General features: G+C 42.7%; 1 protein-coding gene across 1 annotated transcript in view; it reads left to right on the top strand.

The window, feature by feature from the left end:
* Positions 1 to 26847, top strand: part of LOC122806185 (aurora kinase C-like) — a 323495-nt gene that overhangs the window by 55741 nt on the left and 240907 nt on the right. Inside the window, exon 2 of the mRNA XM_044076418.1 lies at positions 6736 to 6787. Within this exon, the coding sequence (XP_043932353.1) occupies positions 6737 to 6787 (51 nt within the window). The 5' untranslated portion in view covers position 6736. The remainder of the gene's footprint in view (positions 1 to 6735; positions 6788 to 26847) is intronic.

Genomic DNA, 26847 nt, shown 5'->3' on the forward strand with positions numbered 1-26847 from the left:
AAGCTAGGATGATAGGATACGCAAGAGGAGGTACAGACAGTGTAGGGAGTTAGAAACACAACATTCTAAAGATGTGTATAGGAAGTTTGGTAGGATTTAGTGACTGTTCTGAAGGTTATAGAGTAGTTATAATTAGGGAGGGTTTAGGTACGTTTATTCCAAATTGCATGATTTGCCTTCAAGAATTGCATGCAAGTAGAGTTAGCCTGGGTCTAGACATGAACATAGCCAATGCTTGTTTAGGTGACTCTTTAGGGATGTTTTGAATTGGGGTAAAGAGGCTATAGTGGTAAGGTCTGGGGAAGTGCGTTCCATTTCTTACCAGCTGAGTTGGAGAGAAGTGATTTTGCAGCGGAGTTGTTGGCTTTGGCAGATTGAACTTGCATCTTGTTAGATGAGTGGAGAGATGGTAGGTTGCAGTAGTGGGTGATATTTGCCAGAATGGGTGTACTGTTAGGTTGGTAGAGGATTTTATGAATAACTGAGTTGGTTGTACTGGAGTTGATTGGGTAGCTCTAGCTAGTCCAATGTTTGAAGATTGACAGTGATGGGTTCTGTATGCTGGGGCGAATCTAGCTATATTGTAGCAGCTAGCTAATTTGTTTAGGTTAGCTTTCCGTAGGTTTAGGAAAATGGCAGAGGCATAGAGAAGGGTTGAGAAGGTGTGTTCTAGCTATGGCTGTTCTGGCCGGTGGAGTTAGAAATGGTTTAATTGTATATAGGGAGCCTATCTCTCTTTTTTTTTTTTTTTTTTTTTTAACTGTTTTGATGGCTTTATCGATATGAGTGTCAAATGTAAGGTTATCTATTATTGCACCTAGAAGTTTTGTAGATGGATCTGGAGAGATTATGGTGCCATTGGATGATTGTAATATTTGGTGATGAGGTTTTTCGGGTAGGGGAGAGAAGTAGTAGTTTGGTTTTGTTGGGATTCAATAGGAGACGGTGATTATTGAACCAGATCTCTACTTTGTTGAATGTGCTTTGGGATAGAGATTGTAGGTCTGAGGGGGGGTGGTGGCAGAACAGATTAGGGTAGAGTCATCTGCATACTGAATACAGGTTGCTTCAGGGATGATTTTGGGTAGGTCATTAATGAATATTGAGGAAAGGAGGGGGCCTAATATGGACCCTTGGAGGACGCCAAGGGTGATTGGTAGTTGGGAGGATAGATTGTCTTTCCATAATACTGCTTGTTGTCTGCCCTGCAAGTAAGATTGGAACCATTTGATTACTAGGTTAAGGTTGAATGGCCTGAGGGCCTTTACAAGCTTAGCCATGTAAAACACAGTGTACCCTAGTTGACCATAGTTAGATGGTCATTGCTTGCAGAACAATATGATCAGCAGAGTGCCTCAGTGCATGGGTGTCACCCCTGGGGTTGAATTTGTGGTTTCCCACTCTGTTGTCAAGGTTGCACTTAAAATATGGTCATTGAGGAACTCTACTTCACATGAAGTGACTGCTTATTCCAGAGAAGCAGCAACCTCTGGGAGGTATGTGTCTTGTGCAAGTTCTGTTAATGTTGCAGGCCAGGGTGAGATCTCTAGAGCGAGTGACTCTTGTCCCATTTAATTTGCGGATATGCAGCATTTCCATCGGGGCAGGGTCAAGGCACTGCTCTGTAGGTCAGGTACAGGTAGCCTGTCTGCATCCTGTAAGGTGCAGAGTACAGAGGTGGGGTTTGTCTTTTCATGTAGGTCATATCTCTAAGGACCTGAATTCTTAGAAACCTCTGTGGTATCTCCAGCTACTGCAGGTGTCTGGTGAGGTACATCCAGAAAGGAGCATTGTATTCAATCAGTAGTCTAAGGGCCGAGTACAACAGAATAATGACCTCCCTGGTCTTGGATGTGATGCCCTTGTTTATAAGATGGGCAATGTACAAGGCTTTCCTTGCTACTTATCTAGTAATGGGTTGATACTCAGCTAGGAAAGTTTCTGAATGGTCCCAAAGTGGGGAAATATCAAAGGCCTTCGCTAAATCAAGGCAGGTGGTGTGCTGCTTTGCCCTCATCCAGGGCTTTGGTGGCTTTCTCAAAGAAGTTCAGGTTTAGTAAGCAAGATCTGCCCTTGACCAAACTGGGTTGGGTCAGAGTTTGAAGGTTGCCTATGGCTTGGTTGATAAGGTCCATCATCCTTTCCATGGCCTTGCAGATGAGGCTAGTCAGCGTAATGGGTCTAATTCCCAGGGTCGGTTGATGGACCCCCTTTGTGCAAGGGGTTCACTGTTTAAGTTCTGTGAGAGTGGGGCCATCCATTATAAGTGGCATACAGTTGGGTATTCCCTTTAATGTTTAAGACTTGGCTAAAGAATGTGTTATTCCCTTTAGTTGGGGGGTCTAACTTGCTTTAGAGGACTTTACAAAGTTTCTGATTTGCATGTTTAGGCAGTGTAGGGGTAGTCTTCATTGCGGAGTACATTCATTATTGTTTTGATATCAGTTTTTCTTTTGTTCTGTATCTTTATTTATACTTGCAGTCTACCAGGGTGACTTTTTGCGCGAGGACCTGGTTTTAGTCCAGTCAGGTACTGCCAAGTCAATACATGTGCTTAAGTGTCTATATAAGGCATTTGTGTACTTCTCCATGTAGGAGTTGTCATAGTCTTTGTTAGCAGGGGCTTTGAAACCATTTTTACCATTGCTTAGGAGGTCAGTTTGCTTTGGAGAAACTTATTTTTTGCTCTTGTTGGGGGTGTCTGGTCTATTTACTTCAAAGACAGATTTGTGGTGTAATTTGACCAGGGAGGGCAGCACACTGGGGTAGTGCAGTAGCCCTCCCATGTTGGCAAGTACTAGGTCTAGGACATTTGAGCCCCTTGTTGGGTGCTGACAAATTGTTCCAGTGCATTTGAGTTGGTCCAGAAACCTCAGTGCAGTTGTTTGACTGAGTGTCTTACACGAGTAATCAGTGGGTAGTTGAAGTCTCCCATGACCATGGTGTTTGGCTGTATACTGAGTGATTCAACCAAGTCCAGGTAGGAGGTGATTATATTGGTTCATGGTGGGGGACCTGTAGCTATGATGTTGTGGGGTGTTTTGTCTATAGTTTGGACCTGGAGTAGCTCAAGAGAGTTTAACTGCTTTACCAGTCATAAGTTGTATTTGGAGTTAATGAAAATGGATACACCTCCACCTTTGGTTCTTATCATTTTGAAGTCTGAGTGGAAGACATTGTAGCCCTGTACAGTGGGGGTATTCTCTACAGCCTTAAATGAAGTTTCAGTGACTGCACAGACCTCATTCTTCAAGGTGAAGAGTGCAGCTTGCTGTTTATGCTCCTACCACTAAGCAGCATGACCTTGAGTTGTCTTAGTATTCTAAGTCTGAAGTTTCGTTGCATTGACATTGCCTCCCCATAAAGCCTTTAAGTGTCTCTGCCAGTATCCTAAAGCCTTGAGATGGATGGAGATCTCCGGCGAAGCATAAAGGCCTATTGACCAATTTTCTCAGGCTGAGAGATACTGGATCCCCTTGGAGTGACACCAGAAGCCAAGCCAATTGTTAAACTCAATCATGTTTGTAAGGTCTACATCTAGGTGGAAGTAGAATGCTGCTTAAGGCTAGGGACGTACCTGCCTGGCACAGTCTGAGAGCTCTGTCATGCCTGTCTTTATATAGTAGAGAGGTACGTATCAAGTCATTCAGTCCATGTACTGTGACAATCATAGTTGTAATTGCTGCCAAGTGACTAGTACGTGCGACTTGGTGGATCCTGGCACCTGATAGGTAGCTTACCATGAACTTGTCCAGCCTGGTGAGAAGGACATGTTTCACTATTGAGTCTCCTATAACTATGAAGTTTGGTTTTGAAGTGTTGCCTTAGGGGCTTTGAGAGACTGTATATGTTGTGTACTGGTGGATTCTGTATAAGTATGTGAGGGTTGTTTGTGTTTGGGAAGTCTCCCCTTTTGGTAAGCTCTTGGTGAGTACCTTCACATGTGGGTCTGTCTTGACTTCCTCTTGTGTAAGAGGAGAGATGTGTGAGCTGACCACCTCTTTGATCTTTTGTTGAGAGGACTGATTCAAGTTTTATGGTAGTGACATCTGTCACATGCTATATTTGCTTTAGGAGCAGGTGGTTGTTAGTATACATTAGATAATTGCTACATTGCCTCTGGATGCCCATGTCTATGGCTGCCTGGAGAAATGTTAAAAAAAACTGACTCCATAGCAGCAGGAATTCCTGGTTTGTGGGAGGACAAAAGTTCAGCTATTGCTCTGGGATTAGCAAGGGTCTCGTTATATAGGGTTAGCGAAGAAAGTGGGGTGTCCAGACTGCTTAGCTGAGAGGGTTTCACTGAGTGGTGTTTTGGGGGAAGATGTGATTCTAGGTCTTTGCATTTGAGGCACTGTTAACCCCCATTGCATGGTGCACAGTTAAGTGCAGACGCGGTGCTTTAAACACTGTTTTAAAGACCTCTAACACAATCTACCAATGGAAGATCCCCCTCAGACCCTTTATTCCAGCAATCTCTAACTCTTATGGATCCTGGGCCACACATTTCTGCCGCAAGGGTGCAGGGGGCCCTCTTAATATGAGATGGCTGGTTTTAGTGCTTGTGATACCAAAACATTCTCTAGATTCAGCAAGCTTGAATCCAGCCTGTGCTATTTAAGGTAGATGAAGCAAAATATACAAGCACAGAATGAATCTGTCACAACAGCACAAACAGTATAAAATGAAGCAAACAGGTCAGTAAAATACAGTACACAAGTGCAAAAAAGGCTTACTTTCTACTTATTGAAGATTTCAATGGATGCCATGAGTTCTGTTAGATGTACTTCAGATCTCTGGCTAAGAATGCCAAATTCTGAGCAGTTCCATGTTTGCACGAGTTCAGAATTATACGATGGAGCTTTCTCAGCAGAACAAATCTTGTACATTTCTTGCCATGTCGGAGTGCTAGTATTAGGAAGCAAATAAACAGATTGAATGTGCTGAATATCTTATGAAAGCATATTAGAAATGAAATACACGCACTAACCTTTTCTGTATTCCTTGCCTTTCTCATTCCCCCATCTGATGCTGTAAAGCATTCCCTCCATCATTTTCCATGATTGGACAACGACTGCAAGTTTTCTGATGAATGGACACCTTCACTTATCAGGCATTTTTCACATGCTGTTTCTGTCCCTGACAAGAACTATCTTTGCTCAGTTGTTTCAAAGTCTTGCAGTAAAACATGTCTGTCTTGATGGAATAAAACCACATTCGGAGTACTGTAACTTTATACATATCCCCCATCCCTTGTACATATTATAATACATTTTACTAAGTCTCAACACCATTTTCTACTGTGCTATGAATCATTACTACTGACGATTGATGCATCTGCTATGTGATCTGTTCTGGATTCTAATATTAAAATGCATGCTCTTTACCATAAGACGTCCAGCAATAAGCATAGAAAAACAAACTAAAATGCAGGTGGAAAGGATGAGGGTAGGTAATTGTTTGTGTGCGCTTATAATTGTATATCTGTAGGATAATTGGGGACTCTTCATACCCAGCAGAAGCAGCTGCTGGCATGCCATTACCTCTCCCCACAGGGTGCCTTTCATATCTACACTGGAACCAGCCCAGGTGCGAGTCCAAGGGTGGAATGCAGAGCTGGTACCCCAGCAATGGACTCTGGTACTAGTACAACAAGAAAGTATTAAGCAGAAAGGGGTGGGGAAAGACTTGGGGCTATCCTCCAATTTGAGCAGCCTAAACCAGTACATTGTAAAGGAGCCTTTTTCCGATGGACTTAATGATGTCCATCCACCATCCTTCTTTCTCCAAAGAAAATTGAAAATGCTTGGACTTTCAGGATGCTTACCTGCACATCAAGGATTCTGAAGAGGACTTCCTTTCTGAATAGGAGGTAGTCCTTTTAGGTTCAAGGCACTGCCATTTAGTTTTGCTAACACTCCCAAGGTGTTAAACTGCATATGTGTAGTCATGGCAGCACTCTGACTCTAAGGTTCTAGGGTCTTTATTTGGATGGCTGTAGCCAGAGCTGTCTGCTTCCTATGACTCAGCTACTCAAGCTTTATCAGGTCCTTGAATAACCGTGAATCTCACTCTCTGATTAGTGTCTGTGTTCAGACTGCCCTCTGAACACTGCAACCTGATGAATTTTCCTGTCTGTGGGCAAGGTTTATCAAAACCACAGTTATGCAAATACTATTATCTTTGCTGCTTTCTGCCTTTGTGTGCTGGGATTTGTGGTGCCAAGTCTCCTAATGCTCCACACCCAGTACTGGTCTCAAAGTACAGTGGAATCACCTTGTTATACAAGCTAGATGTTTTTGTCAGAAAATACAAACTGCAAGCAGCATCTCCTTTTGGAATCTAAAAAAAAAATTAAACTTTGGGGTAGACTTTCCAGGCTTTTACCCCCCCCCCCCCAGTAAGCCTAATAGATCTGTATTAGCTTTCTCAATTCCCCCCCCCGTTTAGCAGATGTGACGTATGTCCTGTTTGGAAGCTTGTGTTTAGGTGTCTTTAGGCCTCTTGGATTTGAAGAGCTGAGGGACATGGGTAAATGGGAGGGGCTGATTGTTGTGGAAAGCTAAACCAGGCCGTTATTCTCCACAGCAATTGTTAGCTCTACAGGTTAGTAAGGTTTCTTTTAAGTACATTGGTCCAAATAGGTAAGGTGTGAGGCACTGTACTGTACAAGTATAGAAGTCTGTCTTATGGTTGCCCAGATATAGTAATGTATATTTATCCTTTATTCTGCAGAATGGCTTTTAAGGAGAATATTTGCTCTGGCTGGCTCAGCAGTTCATCCAAGGTAAGAAATGTTTCTATAATCCCTTGCATTGTATGTTTTCTCTGTGCAACAATAGCTTTCTGCAGTAAACGTACATGCAATTTTTCTCCTTTCACTAGTAAGGAGTGAAAAAAAATAAGCATTTGGAGTCCACAGGTATTTTTTGCTAGTTTAATTTTGTATAAATTCCAGAATTTAGCATGCCTAAAAATGAGCTGGACCATGAGGGGAAAGATACTAGAAGTCCTGCTACATTTAAGTTAACACAGCAAGAAGAGGGGTTACCACTGAAAGCAACTAGTGTGCTAAGAATGATAATACAGCATTTACTCTAGTCACTTGACTTGGAAGGGGAGGAGATACCTTTGATATCTGAGGATGAATAGTCAGTAAGATTTTAATTTGTGTAGCTGTAGACTTTGTCCAGTGTCAACTTAATTTGTAAGTGGGAGAATGCTTTTCATTAAAAATTAAAGCATCTTTCTTCCAGGTTTTATCACTTTTTCTTGGTGATTGCTAAACTGTTGTCAAAAGTACTTAAGAGCAAGATGGCTCATTTCAAAAGTGGAATATGAAGTTTTATTTAGAGCAAATGTTTTAGTCCTGTCAACCTATACTTCTACACCCAAGCCCGGATAAATGGGGAGGGTTGTCAGGAAGGGCATCTGGTGTAAAACTTAGCCAAATCATTCATGCGGACACCAGTAAATATTTACATACTGGATTGGTCAAGGCCCAGGTTAACAACCGCCACCAGTACTGTTGGCCAACAGGGTGCTGGTGGAAATTGGGCTACTGTTGGCTGAAAAAGAGGAGATGGAAGGCATGGCCGAAGGCAGGAAGAGGAGAAAGGCTAGGACTGTAGTAGTGAGGGTCGGAACTTTGAATGTTGGCAGTATGACTGGTATAGGGAGAGAGCTAGCTGTTATGATGGACAGAAGGAAGGTTGGTAGATTTTGTGTGCAAGAGACCAGATGGAAGGGGAGTAAGGCTAGGCGTATCGGAGGTGGGTTAAAATTGTTTTATGGTGTGGATGGGAGAAGAAATGGCGTAGGAGTTATTCTGAAGGAACAGTATGCCAAGAGTGTTTTGTAGGTGAAGTGTCTGATAGTGATGTTTATGAAGCTGGAAATTGATGGTGTAATGAATGTTAGTGCATATGCTCCACAAGCTGGGTGTGTGATGGATGAGAGAAACAATTTGGAGTGAGTTGGATGAAATGGTGATGACTGTACCCAAGAGAGAGTTGTGATTGTAGCAGATTTCAATGGGCATGTTGGTGAGGGGAACCGAGGGTATGAGGAAGTGATGGGTAGGTATTGTGTTAAAGGAATGCAGAAGGTCAGATGGTGGATTTTGCGAAAAGGATGGACATGGCTGTGGTGAATACGTATTTTAACAAGAGGGAGGAGCATAGGGTGACATACAGGAGTGGAGGAAGATGCACACAGGTGGATTATATCTTGTGTAGGAGGGCCAGTTTGAAGGAGATTGGAGACTGTAAAGTGGTGACCAGGGAAAAGTGTAGTTAGGCAGCATAGGATGATTTGTAAGATGACTGGTCAAGAGGAGGAGTGAGGGCAGCACCAAGGATCAAATGGTGAAAATTGAAAAAGGGGAATTGTAAGATGGTTTTCAGGGAAGTTAAGACTGGCACTGAAGAGTTGCCAAATAGCTGGGTAACTACAGCAGAGCTAGTAAGTGAGACTGCTAGAAAGGTGCTTGGTATGACATCTGGACAGAGGAAGGATGACAAGGAGACCTGGTGGTGGAATGAGGAAGTACAGGAGAGTATACAGAGAAAGAGGTTGGCAAAGAAGTGGGATTGTCAGAGATGAAGAATGTAGAAAGGAGTATAAGGAGATGAGGTGCATGGCAAAGAGGTGGCTAAGCATATGAAGAGTTGTATGAAAGGTTGGACAATAAGGCGGGAGAAAAAAGGACCTGTACCAATTGGCTAGACAGAGGGACCGAGATAGGTAAGATGTGCAGCAGGTAAAGGTGATTAAAGGATAATGAGTAAAACATACTTACAAGCAAGGAGTATGTTGAGCAGATGAGTACTTCTGAGGGGTTGATGAATGAAGAGAATGAGGGAGAAGAAGGTTGGATGATGTGGGGATAGTGAATCATGAAGTGCAATGGATTGGCAAGGAGTAAGTAAGGATGGCTATAAAGAGGATGAAGAATGGAAAGGCTGTTGGTCCGGATGACATACCTGTGGAAGCATGGAGGTGTTTAGGTGAAATGGCAGTGGGTTTTAACCAGATTTTTAATGAAATTTTGGAAAGTGAGAGGATGCCTGAGGAATGGAGACAGTGTTTGGTACCGAGAGTAAGGGTGATGTGCAGAGCTGTAGTAACTACAGAGGGATTAAATTGATCAGTCACAGCATGGTTATTGTAGAGTGGAAACTAGGTTAAGAAGGGGCATGATTAATGATCAGCAGTATGGTTTCATGCTGCGAAAGAGCACTACAAATGCAACATTTGCTCAGAGTGAAGTACAGAGAAGGTCGGAAGGAGTTGCATTGTGTCTTTGTGGACTTGGAGAAAGCATATAACTGGGTGCCTAGAGTTGTGGTATTGTATGAGGAAGTCGGGAGTGTCAGAAGTATGTAAGAGTGGTACAGGATATGTACGAGAATAGTGACGGGTGAGGTCTGGTGGGAGTGACAGATGCGTTTTAAGGTGGAGGTGGAATTACATCAAGGCTCAGCTCTGAGCCCTTTCTTGTTTGCAATGGTGATGGACTGGTTGACAGACGAGATCAGACAGGAGTCCCCGTGGACTATGATGTTTGCAGATGACATTGTGATCTGTAGTGGGAGTAGGGAGACCCTGGAGAGATGGAGATGTGCTTTAGAGAGAAGAGGAATGAAGGTCAGCAGGACTAAGACAGAATGTGTGTGTGAATGAGAGGGAGGATAGAGGAATGGTGAGGATGCAAGGAGTAGAGGTGGTGGAGTTTAAATACTTGGGATCAATAGTTCAGAGTAATGGTGAGTGTGGAAGAGAAGAGTCCAGGCAGGATGGAGTGGGTGGAGAATCGTGTTAGGAGTGATTTGTGACAGACTAGTACCAGTAAGAGTGAAAGGGGAGGTCTAAAAGAGGGTAGTGAGACCAGCTGTTATATGGGTTGGAGACAGTGGCATTGACAAAAAGCCAGGAGTTAGAGCTGGATATGGCAGAGTTAAAGATGTTAAGATTTGCACTGGGTGTGACTAGGGTGGACAGGATCAGGACTAAGTATATTGGAGGGTCAGCCCAGGTTTGAAGGTTTGCAGACTAAGCCAGAGAGGCAAGATTACATTAGTTTGGACATGTGCTGAGGAAGGGTGCTGAGTATATTGGGGAAAAAGATGCTAAGGATGAAGCTACCAGGTAACAGGAAAAGAGGGAGGCCTAAGATAAGGCTTATGGATGTGGTGAAAGGACATGCAGGTGGTTGGTGTGACCGAGCAAGATGCAGAGGATCGGAAGAAATGGAAACAGATCTGCTGTGGCAACCCCTAATGGGAACAGCACATGTTTGTTTCTAGTAATGTGTTCCTTGAATATACTAAGGAGCTCTTGTTGACAGGGAGTTTGTTTTCTCAGTGTGGCAGAATTGCATGTGAATTCAACAGTGTCCTTTCTAGGTCCATAATTAATGCCTTGGCAGTTAACTCCTTGTTTACAAAGCAGTCTGTTTTATTTTTGTTTTTTTTACAGTGGCCCTTAATTGGCCAAAGAAAAAGCAGGTGCCATTTTCAAATTGGGGCCTGCAGGAATGACCCTTAATTGCTCAAGATTAATGGGCAGGTTTGTTTCCTGCATTTAGTAGTGGGTCAGAAATGCATACTGGTGTTTTTTACTGTGCTTTCCATCCACAACTTTTTCCCATTTTTGCACATGGGGTTAGGGTGTCACTTCAACACTGACAATCTAGGGCCAATGCTTACACTGCTGGGTGGCTAGCCCTGCTGTGGTCTAGCAGTGTGCTTTATGAAATATTATATACTTTAGGACCTGTAATATGGAGAGGCAGGGAATTTAGCCAGAACTTTTGTAATTGTACACAAGCTTTAAGATTGTAGCTCCCCCAGCAGCAGACAGTACGTTTTCTTCTGAAAAATAGACCTTACAATATTGCAAGAAAAATCCTGAAATGATTGGGAGAAAGACAAATGTGAGCATATGTAACTTAGTTTAAGGATGCATTGTAATCTAAAATTTGGGTAGTGCATTGTTTGGAAGCAGGGTTGGAAATGTTTGCTTCACATGCCATGTTGAAGGATACCCAACCTTAATGCTGTGCTGGTAGACCCTTTTTGGAAAAGTATAATGGGGAGCATCTAAAGTATACAGATGGCTTCTCTGTACAGAATCTGGATTTCACCTTCCTGGATTTCCAAGCAATGTGCAATCCAGCCATGTGTTTGAGGGGGTACACAAGCTCTTGAGCAATCTTGACGTGACTACTGCACAGTATTCAGTGATGTAACCATTTTAAGATGGTCTGAAGTGGTATAACATTTTCAGTACTGGTGTGTATTTAAAGCTTCTGTTAAGGGGTATTATATGTGTGGTCCAGTACCTGAGTGTTAAAATGGGTCCATACCTGTGAAGTCTGAATGGGTGAGTAGCATCTATGAAGTATTTGCTGGAATGTAGTGAGTGTTGGTTGTAAAATATACTTTAATTATATTGTGAGGGTATCCTCCTGTCCCCCAGTTTACGTATTTGAAGGGTAAGATCCAGGGCATTCGGGGCTATGCCAAAATTTTATGGACCATTCATTTCTGCCTGGGATTCCCTATTGCTTTTCCATTCCCTGGCCAGTTTCTAGTTGGAGATGGGCTAGCTTTGCTCGTTTTGGGAGGGGGAGTTCTGTGATTCTTTCTACATAAGGTAAGCATTTATAATTTCAGTGGGATCCAGTGTCTTTGTAAATGGCGCATAAATGGTGAGTTCTTTTGGGCTTGCAATAATTTCTCCCAGACCTTTATTTTTCTCAACGCTAAAAGTACCTTTTAAGTGTCTTCAGCATATGTAGAAGTGGCACAAGAGTTTACACCCACCTCCTTCACTCAGTGGAAGAGAAGTTTTTGACACTACCTTGTTAGAGAATTCATGAGCAACAGCTAGATAATTCTCTCACCATGAATGTTTCTGTAATATCAACTTTTTTTAACGCATTCATTTCTACTTGTTACATGCTGACAAAGTGAAGTGTGTTTCAGTTTCTAGGAGCTCTTCAATCACACTGCCTTCTAGAAGCAATGTGTACATGTGCCAGCTCAGTGACAGGATGTCACCAAATCTAATGCTGTGTAATGCTACAGCTGCCATGGTGTGCAGAACAGTGTGCCCTATCCGTGTACCCTGTTGGTTGTCAAATTACTAACTTGGCTTTAGGACCTGCTTAACTGGATTTGGTATTGATATGAGAAGGATGAGGGTATAAAGTTAAAGTATGGCTTTCATTGTGCTGTGGCATTATCTAGCCTTTGTCCTCTGGCAATGTGTAAAGGGCAGCAAAATGTTGGGCATTTGACATCACTACTATTCCTGCATTTTTTTTTAGTTAAGCAGCATTTTTATATATGATTTGGATTTGCATTGTACATCCACTTCCCCAGTGGAGAAGCCTGGAGGATGTGTGAATGTTACAAGTGTCCATTCCCTGTAGATCTCCCGAATGAGCTACAGAGTAAGTTGTAGGCATATTTGAGTACTGATGCATTAAAAGATAAATCATTGGGGAGGCTAAGACAACAGGTTTGAAGTAAATTCCTGAAACTCTAGTAAGAAGACCTTTGGTAAAGAGCAAACACTGAACCACAGTGGGAATGTGAGCACACTATTCTATAAATCTAGGTTACTGTTTCATGCATGGTGGTAGTAGTTTCCCTGTCTAGTCTTAATCCACAATATCAAATCACATGCTCACTCCTGCAAGTGACGCTAACAATTGTTCAAGACTATCCCCCCCCCCCCCCCCCAATATTGAGCAATTGGTGTATATATAAATTCTTGGAAGGGCACTTGCCATGCACGTAGGGGGTGCATAACACCCTGCACAAAAGCATTTGTTTAAAGTTGTCATCTTACTTCTCTGACTAGAAGCTAGTATTGTGGGTTCCTGACCTGCAGTCTGTATGGCCTGGGTCTACAGTGGCATCCTGGCAATGTTGTAATCTGTGGTATGTGTGACTGAAACTGCAAATAGTTTGTTTACTCAGCATTGCAATGAACCAATCTGTGGTGCATAGGATTGTTGTAATGTAACATTACAGCTAAAAGTCTCTTCTGGTCGTGATTTAGAAGATTTGCATGGTGCATTCATGTGTACATGGGCAAAGTAATGCCTAAATGTATTTGAGGTCTGTAGGGTTAGACCCCAAAACGAAGTTAGGTGGGGTCTGCCAAACTTGACACTGTCATATTTATATAGCATTTAAACTTGTTGACATTCTGGAACTTCTCATCTCTACAGTTCCATAATAAATCTTTATTATTTTATTTTCATACACAAGAACAAACACACAACTTTAAAAGAAAAAATACAAAACAAAGGATTACTAACTAATATCACTAACTATCACACCAAACAAATATACAGTATTTACAAGAATGCTTCCTTGTAAAACATTTAAAATAGAGAAAAAAAAAAAGTAGTTAACATTTCCTGTAATATACAGTTTAAATACAAAATTCTCTCCAAGCAAGTATATAAATGTAAGTATTATGCTAATATCTGTTCCCAAATTTTTGGGTTATTGTTTTTATTATTCAGACTTAATTATGAGCTAATATATGCCTTGTTGCCAAAACTCTAAAGTTTTCCCAAGATGTTTTAGATGGGTCTAACCAATTAGTGGCTATAAAGTTTCATTAACAGAAAAATATTAATATATATGGTACTTTGTGATCTAGGGAGTTCTTTCTGAGGAATATGTAAAATCGTAAATTTCCATGACAACGTTTTACTTTGGTAACCCATCTTCTGAAGTTGAATCTTAAGGGAATTCCAAAGCTTATATGCATTTACAGCTCCAGAACATATGAGGACCAGCTGGTTGATTTTTACAGTATGGACAGGTTGGAGAGTTTTTAGCATTAAATTTATGTAGGGTAAGGAGTGTATAATATGCATTATTCCATATCATCAACTGGGTATACATCAATTTTTGAAGAGAAGTAGATTTGATAGTCAGGTCAATTGCTTTTAACATATTACTTTTGTCTGTCACTAAAATTTTCTCTTGCCAATAGTTGGATAACAGAATTTTATCATGAAATTTAAAGTCTTTAATTTATTTGTTATCTCTACAGTTTACCAATGGTTCCTTTTTTTTCTAAACACTTATCCAAGTACTCTTGACTCATAAACTACTGGCTTAGTCTCATAGAAACACCACCTTACTATTCTAACTGGGTTCAACACAGTTCACCTTCAGTATTTTTAACATTTTCTGCTTTTGTCCATGTTACTACTACCACCTAGGCTACATCTTCCTCATATGACCAATTCACCAGTAATTGGGTGCAAACTTTCCAGGATACTGCATCAAAGAAACCTATTAATACCCACTTGGCTACTGATGTCTGCACAGTCTTTCCTATTAAGCTTGTCTGCTGGAATATGACACCTAGTATCATAGACTTGTCAGTTTTACACTTGCTATTAACTTGACAGTGTACTGTCTTTCATTTAGCAGACTTCAGTCTCTTCTTGACCCTCTTATCTAAACTCAGTCATGTTTTCAGAACCTTTCAAACTTGCAGTAGTTTGCTTGAGTGAAATTCCAAGTGAAAAAGTAAGGAATGTCTTCTGGTAGCTTATTTGAGACCAGTTGCCATAATGGCTAAGATCTTCACCTCCCATGCACGAAAGTACAAGGTTTGAACCTGGCTCCCAAACAAAGCCCGTTGAGAAGTTTACATGTTCTCCCTTTGTTTCTGGTGTTTCTCCCACCTCCAATGTGCTGAGTGTTTCCATCTCAAACTAAGAATTGAGTTGTGAGCAGAAGCACAGATTCTAGATGGTGCCATGTAGCAAGAACTTGTATTGACCGACTGCTTTGGGGGCATCTACTGTGGTGTGCAGTATCCTCAAGATACTGATCAGACTGTCATAGCAGGGCTTAGCTACTAGCGTACAAATATGGCTCTAGGTGATCTGGTCGTGTAGACTGGCAAAATGGGCTTGGGTATTTGCTGGTGAGAAGCGAGTTGAGGGCCAAGCCTGCTCAGACTTGGGCCCAGGGATCCATGCTAAAGGTGGAAGGAGTATATGCTTCTATTGGCCTTGGGACAATAAGCTGCTGGCTAGTGTCCAGTTGCCCAGCTGGGGTTACCAGGTGTAACTGAGCAAAAGCTGGACATTAAACCAACCTGCCAAGCACTAAGAATTACTGCACTTGATGTAAGTTCACTGACAGGATGAGGCTTGGAAGTGGATGAGTTGGTAAGAAGGAACCTGGACATTGTATGTATTCAGGAGACAAGGTGGAAGGACAGGGCAGCAAAGCCAGTTGGTTTGGAATCTAGTCTACTAAAGAGTGCTGAGAGGCTTCAGAAGACTGAGGGATGCCATCAGAATTGGTGACACCTATGCCCCACAGCAGGGTTGTGACAGTGAGGAAGAGTGCATTCAGGCAGTAGTTGCAGGACAACAGGAATTGGTATTGATAATGGGTAGTCTGAATGCACTTATCTGGACAGAACCAGATATGACTACCTGGATCCACATGGGTTGAGCAACAGGAATAAAGGAGGCAGCAAACACCCAGGTAAACAGTCATAAGATCACATACAAGAGTGGCCAACCTGCAACTGTGGTAGACTTTCCTCCTAGTAAAAAAGGACATTGGGGTAGAATCACCAGTTATTCCCAGTGAAACAGTTGGTCCACAACATAAACAACTGGTTTCCAGTTAGCTGCAAGCAGTAGTCAGGCTGTAAGGTCAACTGAGACCTGGCGACCTGACTGTTGACTGGAGAGAACAGTTCAAAGAATTACTTGGGAGCTCTAACACCTTAAGAGGAGGAAATGGGTGGCATTGAATGGCAGCACCTCAACATGTGTAAGGGCTACAGAAGTGATATGCAGTTGAGCCAGGTATGGAAATTAGATACATAGGGAAAGCTGGTGGAATGCAAAAGTCCAAAAAGGAGTGCAGGAAAAAAGTGGAAGATGGGACAGACCAGGCTAGGAGGGAATACTGGTTGGTTAACAGAGGCAAGAGGAGTTGCAGTAGCAAAGAACAAGTCATCAGAAGCACTCTACCAACTTCTGGTGAGCAACTCTGATGGTAAAAAACCATTAGGTTGCAAGGCAAAGATAGTCGGACACCCTTCATAAGGGAGGCCAGCAAAAACCTGTTGACCAGTCTTCAGGATGTCAAAGGCAGAAGGAAGACCACTTTCAGCAGCTCCCGAATGGAGGGAAAAAACCCACAAGCTTTTACTGCCCCAGATGCAGCCTGTGATGAAGAGCACACCCTAGAAAAGTAACGGCACTAAGGAAAATGAAGTCTGAGGAAACAGCAGGCTCAAATGAGGTCACAGCAGATATGGTCAAGCAGTTGGCTACTCTGCAATATGGAGAGATGTATCCCAGATGACTGGAGAATAAGCATGCTAGTGCCAATGTTTAAAAAAAAAAATAAAGGGGACATTCACAACTGTGGTTAGTATAGAGGTATCGGACTCCTATCACATTGCATGAAAGCTCTGGAGAGTGTGAGAAGTATGCATAGTGGTAGAAAGTAAGATGGGAGATGAAAAGTAGGGATTTTGATCAGAATGCAGCTCAATGGAGTACAGACACGATAGTTGTAATGGCAACAAATGAGTGAAATCGAAAGAAGCTGAACATTGAGACAAATGGAAATTAGTGGAACAGGTTCCCAGCTTTAAGCATCTGGGAAAGGTGGTTGAGAAGGGACTTCCTAAATGAAGAAGTCAGTGCTAGAATCAAAGCGTCTTGAGCCAGCTGGCACATTCTGGGGTATTTTTCCAACATCTTAAATTTTCCACATGACCAAGGCAATTTTCATTTATATAAATGCAAGAACATACAAAATATCACTTTAGTTGCAAACAGTCCCTTTCTATTACCTTTTCTCTTTCTAGTTATTTGCTCCCAATACCTTGGGCCCTTTGCCAGTTTTCTCCAATAAATTTCAGCCCCCTCTTGCCTATTGTCTGTCCCTAGTTGCAGAATCTCCTTCCTCTATTCCTGTATTGGCTTAGTTCTTGGAATACTTTCTGATAATTTATAATCTGTATGATTTTATTCTGAAGGATCTGCATCCAAATTCCCAGTCTCTCCTTGCTTCAGCTTCCCCTGTTTCATAATCCCTTTCTACTTTGAATTATAGGTTTCTGCTTGTGCTATGTATAGGAGCCTTAACTGTGTAGCCCTGAAATACCCCTTCAAATTGGGTAATCCCAATCCAACTTCTATTGGAAGAATCTTATTCCACTTGACTTGTTCCATTTTCCCTTCCCAGATAAAAATCCTTAAGCTCTCATTGTTATCCACAGTTTCTCCTAGTTGATAAAAGCATACCTGACCTGTGCATCCTACCTCTTGAAGCAAGAACGCTGTAAATGGGGAAGAGACCCAAAAATGGGGACACTTTCCAAGTCTGCAAGAGCAATATTTAAAAAGTTCATAGAATAACCTGTTTTGCATTGGCATGAATTTTCTGAAGGGTATGAAGTCACTCAGATGTTATGTCCAAATCTCTAACTTGCCAATGATTTGCTAGAAAACCACAATTTTGACAAGCCAAAAATGAGGCAAAAATCTGGACGTTCTGCAAAGGTGTGTACAGTGGAGAGAGGTATGCTGTGTATAAGACTAAAGGGACTAAAATCATTTAACTACTTGTATCTTACTAGCCATATAACAGGATCTTCCAGTTTCTCAGTCATTGTATAGTGTAGTCTCTTCACTTTTCCTTACCTGCCGCAACAGAATCACTTTTTAAATCCATACTCCTAAAATCATTTTATTGTCTCCATAAATATGGATATTGCTGAAACATTTCATGTGGGGCACATAATTTACTGGTTTTGCCTTTGTTTTAGCTTAAATCTTGTATCCTGAAAAGATTTGAAACTCTCTAAAATGATCAGCACTGTAATGTCCTTGTTTTTTGTTCAGTCTAAAATATCTGGAAATAGACAGCTTTTCTTGACTACCATACCAATTGTATCCTTGAATTGAATCCCTTATTTACTTTGCCATTGGTTCTAAATATCCAAATAAAGGGGGGAAAGAGGACACCGCTGCCTGGTTCCCTTGCTTGAGCAGAAATTGAGTACCTTGCCCACTTTAATTCACCTCTGATCCCTCATCTATCCTCCTATTCAATCACCTCTCCCTTGTATATCCTCCTAATCTGTCCATCCTCTACCCCTTTTTCCCATTTTATACATGGTGTCGGGGTGTCACTTCAGCTGCCACAGTAGTTCATTCATACCACTCGCTTGTGGACACACTCACCTATGACCAATGCAGACTCTGTGCAGAAGGTACCCCGCAGCCACCCATCAGGTCCTAGAAATATACAATAAAATGAAAAGGAATCGACAAAGCTATACAAGTTAAACCACATGTCTCACAATGCAAAAGTTCTAACAGTTGAGCACAAACACTTCATTTTTGTAATTATCCTTGGGACTGATTCAGTCTTTTCAAATAACATGTCAGATAAATATTCAAGTATACACATTCCGTATAAACAGTACAATATTTAATGCAAATGCTTCCATTGCCCTGATCATAAAATCCCAACTTACTCTTGTCAGATGCTTTCTCTGAATCATGCCCCACAAAGTGGTGTATGTCCCCCCCCTCTGGATCTTCAATGTTCTGATAAATATTTGCCTCCCCTTCACAAAACCACATTGATCCAGATCTATCAATTTTGGCATCATAGGTTGATACTAGGCTATTGGCCCGAGGGGCCTATACAAGCCTAGCCATAACAATTCCCTGGATATTTCTTCCTAAAATATTTACTTCCTGGACCCCTGTCTAACAGGGTGACTGATCCCTGGGGTGAATTTCCTATCTCCCATCCAATCGTCAAGGTTCCTTTTGAAGAGGGCCAAGGAGGCTCTCTGCTTGACATGTATAGGGAGTCTCTGGGTCAAGAACCTGTCCCTCCAGCATGTTTTGTTCATTGTGATGACTAGGTTTAGATCCTGGAGTATGTGGCTCTGAGAGATTGGGATTTCTTTAAGTGGAGCTCAGGGTTTGACATGGCTTTGTATGTTGCTCTGAGATCGCCTCTGAGTAGACAATATGCCACAAGGTATAGCTGAAGGTTTTTTTTTTTTTTACAGTCTGCTTAGGGTATCTGCTTTAGGCCTGTGAGTCTTGGTGGGGTATTTCTGCGGCCTTTCCAGCTGTGTTGTAGATGTCTTGTGAGGTACATAACAAATGGGGTGTTGTACTCTATACTGGGTCTAATGAGCGATGAGTACAGTGGGACAATTGCCTCCTTTTTTCTGGATGAAAAGCCCTTAGTGATTTTCCTGACTGTTGTGGCAATGTGGTTATCGAAGGCAAGACCACTGTCCACCTGTGTCCCAAAGTCTCATCACTTTTGGTGTTTAGTGTACTGCCACCTATGTGGTAATTCGTGGGTACATGGTTTTTCCTAAAGGGGATAACTATACATTTCTTGGCATTAAACTTGAGCCCATGGCTCTGGCACCAAGCATCTGTTTCTGTAAGGCCCTTTTGTAGAATATCCACATTTGGGGATTCAATAATGGCTCCCAGTTTGCAGTAATCTCAACTTTGTTAGCCAGAGTCCCTTAGTGTTGGCATCTACTTCTGAGAAGTAGATGCCAAATGAGTGGTCCCAGGACTGAACCCGGAGGTACTCCACTTGTCTGGAGCTGGATTTGGCGTTTTCTACTTTTAGTGTGGGTTCTGTCAGCCAGTTGGCAACCCATCAAGTGACGTAGGGATTTATTCCCAGCTTAGTAAGTTTATCTAGGATTCCAGTGTGGGGGATGGTGTCTAAGGCCTTGGCGAGATCCAGATAGGCTGTGTGGACCAGCTTGCCCTCTCCACAGCTCTGGAGACTAATTCGAAGAAGTCAGTCAGGTTCAGACCACCAGATTGGCCCTTCATGAACCCAAACTGGGTCGGGTCAAAAATTTCTTCAAAAGTCTACCATCCTTTGTTAACTTTCCCTTCTGAGCCCCTAGATACATCTTCACTGCTGCAAATCAAACTCTGGTCCCATGTTCCTTGCTGAAAGCTGATTTTATTTCTCAATTGTTTTAAGCTCCATTATTTAACATTTGTTAACTGGAAAAGTCCGACTTTGAAGAAAGCCAATTTTCAGCGGAGGCCCAGGGAGAAATGCTCCAGACACGTCTTTGTAATGTAGGAGGAAACAGAGCACCCGGAGGAAACCCACTAATGCAGGGAGGACATGCAGACTCCACACAAGGCACCCCAGCCAAGAATCGAACTGGAGAACCTCTTGCTGGAGGCAACAACACTACCGCTGCACCACAGTGCCATCCATTATAGCAGCTTTAGGTGGAATATAAATACATGTCAGTGTAATCATCCCTTGCCAGTAGTGTAGTAATCCCTTGCCAGTAGCTCCTTAGTGCTACAAATCCAATCTTTGTCACTATTGGAGCTCCTCTTGCAATTAATCAGTACTCTTCCTTTGTCCCAGGTATTCTGGAAGTGCAGGCTTAAAATACCTGTACTCAAATTCTTGCTCGCTTTGTGTATACTGTTAGAGCAATCCTCCTGCAAATGAGGCCCAGTTTGTCATTCAGCCACAGAGCATTGGTTGAAAGAACAAGTTGATTTGACATTTGTTTACTGGGGTGGTCTGTCTACAGAACCTGTTTTCAGCAGAGGCCCGGGGAGAAGATGCATGCAGTACAATATAAATACAATATAGTCCAATAAAATATAAATAACATTAGAAATGCTATGCAAAAATAAGTTCAAAGAACAATATCTCACCATACATGATGTAGTGTCCAAAAAATAGTATGCAATGTGACATGTACTGTTACAGTACATGAAAAATAGAATATTGGTTTTGGTTGGGGAAAATTAACAGCCAGAAAGTTAGTGATGCAGAAAGTTAAGAATAGAAGCAATACAGCCTGAGCAGTAGCTTGAGGATATGGTATAAAAACAGAGGAGGAGTTGGAGCCTTAGGATCTTGCAGACTGAGGAATTGAAATGTGATAGACTGAGGATGAGACTAGTGTGGAAGAACAAGAGCTGAGCATTAAGCAGGCTTTATGTAGTAGCAGAGCCACGTATTTTTGATTTTTTTTTTGTTGAGGGTTTTGGCCAGGCATTGACCTGGTAGCTAGAGGTAGTGAATTCCAAAGTAGAGACCATGAATACAAAATTACCTGGTTTTCTTGTGGGTTGAGACTTGTGTTCTGATCGTAGGGATTGACTTGGTGTAGGTGTGATTAGATTGGCTATTGCAGGGCAGGCAGTAGGCTTGAAAATAAGGTTGTGCAAGGTGGATGCAGGGCAGGCAGTAGGCTTGAAAATAAGGTTGTGCAAGGTGGATAGCTGAATAAAGGCAAGGTGGATAGCTGAATAAAGGCAAGTTTTGTTGTGGAGGTTTAGCGGGTTTAGTTCTAGGAGTGATTTACAGTGGTGTGTGAGATTTAATTTGTGGCAAACCAACTTTGTAGCACTGTTCATCTTAGGAGGATAGGGGCACTATAAAGAAGGGAGGGAAGTAAAAATTATTTTACAAGGGTAGTTATTGCTACAGTAAAGAAATCTTTCTATAAGAGTCCCAGTTTGAGGTTTTATATTTTGCTGTATGAGGATCAATGGAAGTTTTCAATGAAATCCTATGTTTGGCTTCCTGCACTATTTCTATGGCAGTGTTGTCGGATGCAAGAATGTTAAAAATGATCAGTGATGGGGAAGGTGCTTTTGGGTTGAAAGAGTACTAGTTTCGTCTTTGGATTAAGAGAGTTGGTCATTTCTTAGCCAGGATCTGAATGCAGTAAAGGACTGAGTTTTTGAAAGTGGTTCTAGTAGTGATTGAGCAGTACAGATTATGGTGGAATCGGTGTATTGAATGAGGTCGCAGGGTGCAAGGCAGTGTGAAGGTTTTGTGAAATTGTTGGAGTAGGGGTCCTAGGATGGAGCCTTGATGGACTCCAGTAGGGTTGTGGAGAGGGTAAGTTCATTGGACCATTTCACTGCCTGCTTACAATCCTTGAGGTAGCTCTGAAACCATTTTACTGTTGTGCAAGAAGCCTAAACTGGTGTGTTAAATAGTAAGGGGTGAGAGACTGTCAAAGGCCTTGGAGAGCTCAAGGAATACTGAGGTGGTATAGCATCCTGAATCTCTGGCCTTCCTGCCTCATTTGAGGCCATATCTGGAGCTTTGCAAGTGAGATCTAAAAGTAAATCTGTCCTTCCAAGTCCAGCTGCCTCCGAGAGCTTCAGATAAGGCAAAGTTCTTGGCGTCTACCTCTCCCTAGGTCCTGAGTGCCAAAATAGTGAAACTGTTAACCTTCCTTTGTAGTTGATAACAGGATTTGACTGTCTTATCAGTTTGTCAGAACTGATATCGGCACTATTAGCCAAGAATCTGAAGCCTTTTCTGTACAGACTTCCTTGGAACCAACACCACCTGGTAAAGGAGACTCATTCTCTTTATGGACTCGTTATTCTACTGTGGATCCTTTCTGACAGGTTGCCCTCCCCCTCTTTAGAAGGACCTAGATCTCAACCTGCTGCCTTGGCATGTTCTTCCAGGAACCTTACTGAGTATGATGTGGAGAGATTGAGTAAGATTCTTTGCTCAAGGTATGACTTTACTCCCTTGCTTCCTACTCCTGTGTGTTGGGGGGTCTGCTTCCATCAACTCTGTTCAGAGCTGCCTGGTACAGACTGTTCAGAAGATGCTCTGGTTTTTGGTGCTAGTTAGTGCTCTTGAGTTCTCTGGCTCAGCCTGAGCTCTCTGGGCAGTGGCTTGCCTGTCTGCTCCATGAGGTTAGGGTTGGTTCAAGGTCTTTCAGAGCCTTCCCTGCGCCTCCTTGCTTTCGCATAGATGAGTTGGGCCCTGGCTTTAGCCATAAGGGGAGGTATCATTGGTGCAGGAGGGGACCATGAGTCCAAGGTCCACCCCTTCGGTTTCAGGGTCCCTCCCTGTCTACTGGTATCTTTGAGGCAGTGGAGACTGCCTTGGCTACATCGGGCAATAAGTCTAGTTTGCCCCCTTGGAACTGCAATGCCTCTTACTCTTGTGCTGAGAGCCTGAACCATTCAGTCCACAGGGACTGAGTACCAAAGCCTGTTTTTACCCAGTAGGGTACCCCTTCTGAAACCTTACTCCATTGAGGTCCTTGGGAAGAAGCTGTGTAAGAGGATGCACTTTTCCTCCCTGGAAATGTCCATCACAGAAGATTCAAGAAGATGGTTCCCCAGATCACCCCGATGTCTCGTTTGGAGACATCTTGGAAGTCATTAAGCAGATGGGTGATTTTTGAAGCTCATTAACCCTTCAACTGAGGAATCTCTACCTGCAGGCTTTTGGTACCCGCCTATCTACCTCCTGGGTTTCTCCACCCATCGAGGAGCTCATTGAGGGTAAAACCATTTGACATGGACAGGTTTTTCCACTCCTAGAAAAGGAATCTGCCAAGCAGTGGGGAAAATGTGGTTCAGAAAATCCCCAAGGGTTTACCCGGGAGACATTAGTTCCCCGAGGGGCAAAGGGGGAACTTTAATGGAAGACACTGCCCTTTCTGCAGAGGCCTGCGGAATCAAGGTTTCAGATTAATTCTCTGGTAAACTCTTCCAGCACTCCTGAAAGGCCTGATCCTCCCCTTATGGAGACAGTCAGGGGTAGTTTATCCCTGCACCAGAGACCCTGGCTACTAATTTCTTTGGATACGTGGGTGTAGAGGATAATTTCCAGAAGTCACCACTTTTCCAACCCCCCCCCCCCTCCTTCAAAGAAATTACCAGACTTTCCACTTGGTCAGAGGGAAGAGGCACCCATACAAATACAAAAACAGCTAGAAAAGCCATCCAGGAGGTCCCACCAGACCATGAGAATCTAGATTCTTTAGTGCCAAAAAAAAAATGGGGTGGGGGGGGGGTGGTGGCTGAAGACCAAATCTGGATCTCTGCATATTTAACAAATCCATTTGAAAAAACAAATTCTGGATGGTCCTAGTTCTTTCCATGCTTTCTGGGAAAAGACTATTGGATGTGCTGGATAGACCTTAAAGATGCATACTACCACATAATGGCCAGATGCTCAACGTTCCTTCACTTCCAGTTGGGAGCCAGTCACTACCAATTCAGAGTTCTATTTTGGCCTCACCACAGCCCTGGGGTGTTCAAAGTGCATGGCAGTAGTAGCAGCTCACTTGACTGCAGAGATCCAGTTTCCATATCTGGACAACTGGCTGATCACTACCACCAGGAATCGACTTGACACAAGAGAAAGTTCTACAGCTATGCTGTTATCTGGGCATTCCAATAAACGTTGAAAAATATCTGTTCAAACCAGCTCAAACAATAGACATTTTATAGGAGCTTCCTTGAACACAAGGACATACTTCCTCTGTCAAGATGGGATGCAGTCAAGAATAGAGTACTAGCCATAATAAGCAACCACAAAGCTCCAGTGCATTCAGTTCTCCAAGCATGGGGGTCCATGGCAGCATCTGACTATGGTTCCTCTGGCCAGGATTCATATGAGAATTCTACAGTGATTGTTTGCAACACAATGGTCCATTTGCCACCATTCTTTGTCTATGCCCATCTCTAGCACAAGTGCATACAAAAGGGATCTCACCTGGTGGTCATTTGGATAGTTTCTCAAGGCAATTAATTCTCCCACATCCCAAAGCCACAGTGACCATGGAAACTTCCCAGCTAGGGAGGGGGGGGGGGGGCATTGGCATGGGAAGATGGTCCAAGCACATGGTCCCCAACAGAGGCCAATCTGCACATAAATGTTCTGGAGATGACAGCTATGCTATTGGCATTGCAAGCTTTTCAGAATGCTCTCCCTCTAGCAACTATTGTGATTCAATCAGGATATGTTGGTAGTCTGGTACATTAACGAGGCTGAATCGGATCCTACCTTCTATGCTGAAAAGCCCTCTGGGTGTGGCAGTGGGCAAGTTCTCACACCCACTTTCTGATAGCAACACACATTCCAGGGAATTCAAATGTGGTGGTGGGCAAATTGAGCAGGTGCATACTGTTAACTCACAAATGGGCCTGCAATTGAAAGTCATATTTTCCAGACTTGGTGTCAGCCTTGCTGCTTGGTGTAGCTGCTTCGCTCCTAAACAAATGCAGCAGATACTTTGACCCGATTCCCCCAAAAGGAGCATTTACAAGGGATGCTGTTCTGCACAGTTGGTCTCCAATACACCTTTCCATCAACTCCCTTAATCCCTATATTCTTACAGAAAGCAGTAAAGTTGAAGAGCCAGGTCATCCTCATTTCCCCTTTTCTGCCATGGCAGATTTGGTTTCCCTTTGGCCTTTATTGCAACAACCTTGGATTCTGGATCCAACTCCAGATCTCCTGTCTCAGCTGATGGGCATTGTTCACCAAGACATTCCCATTCTCACAACTTGGTTTCTCCAGTTATGCTTCTGCTAATATCCAGACTTACTATGCTCTTCCCCAGTCTGACATTCTTATAAACTATCTACACAAAAGCTGTGCAATAGTAAGTGGAAAGAGTGTGCATTGGGCTGTCCAAAATAAGGTTGACCCGTCTGCTCCAATCCATGAGATTCTTCAGTTTTTAGCCTCGTCGATGATTATTTGGCCTCCACAATTAGTCAAATTGGCAGTTATCCCCAGCTTTCACATTGGTTTTCAAGGATCTTCAGTGACCTCTCACAAACTTTATAAAACCTTTTTAAAGACTACCTTTCTCTTAAAACCTCCATACAAGTATCCTACCCCTCCTTGGGACCTTAATCTGTTACTAGCAATCATTTCCCCCTACCCTTTTTGAACCTGCCAGTGTTTGTGATTTAAAGTTTGTCTTGGGGAGAACTATTTTCTCTGTAGCAATTACTTCTGCTATTGCTAGGGTTTGAATCTCTGAAATTTTTCTATCGTCTAAACCAGTCTGGTTTTCCATAAACAGTTTCACTTTGTAACCATTTCTACTGAAGGCAGTTTCTGAGAACAATCTTAATCAGTACATTAATCTTGCAGTGTTCTTTCCTGAATATTCCAGCAGTGGTGAATATTCTTTGCATCTGTTGGATGCTCGCAGGCTGTTTCTCTTCACAGGAACAGATAGTTGGGGAAGCAAGTGAACAAGGTGGTGGCTAAATAGTGTGTTAGTAAAGGATATTGCAGCTTGGACAGTGTTATCCTTCAGCATGGGGGCTCTGAAACTTTCCACCTCTGTCTTAAGTAATGTGAAGTTTGCTTTTGAAAAGTTTTTCACTGTTTTCTTGTCCGGGGGTGGAATATGGATATCCAAGGTGATTTGTTTATGGTCAGATCTAACCAGCGTGGGGTTTACCTCTGGTGTGGAACACCAGTCGCCCATGTTGGTGATGACCAGGTCCAATATGTTACCTCTGGTGGGAGTGTTGACCAGTTGAGCCAGGGCGTTTGAGTTCCTAAATTCTAGGAAAAGTTGGGCAAGGGAGTTGGTACTTGAGTAGTTCTCCCAGTTAATGTTTGAGTAATTGAAGTCACCCGATATTAGGGTGTTTGGTAGGACCTTTGTTTCCCAGTGCTTCCAGAAACATGGAATGGGGGTCCTGGGACATGGTGGGTGATCTGTAGCAAGCTACAATTTGAATTGTAGTTTTGCCCATTGTTGCACGTGGATCTCTGAAGCATCGTGCTGTGCCACTAACCTGGAGGTGTGGGTATCCTTTATGAGTATGGCTACGCCCCTGCCTTTTGTATTTTGGTTTGGGTTCTGTGGCCAAAGTGTATGGTATGAGTTGTAGCCTGGTAGTGCTGAGGTGCTCTCTGGAGCCTTAAACCAGGTTTCTGTTACTGCACATGTATTGATTTTTCTCCATACTGAGTGCCTCGA

Source organism: Protopterus annectens, chromosome 7.part0 (assembly GCF_019279795.1).
Source record: "Protopterus annectens isolate FY-2018-M chromosome 7.part0, PAN1.0, whole genome shotgun sequence".
NCBI classification, from domain to species: Eukaryota; Metazoa; Chordata; order Ceratodontiformes; family Protopteridae; genus Protopterus; species Protopterus annectens.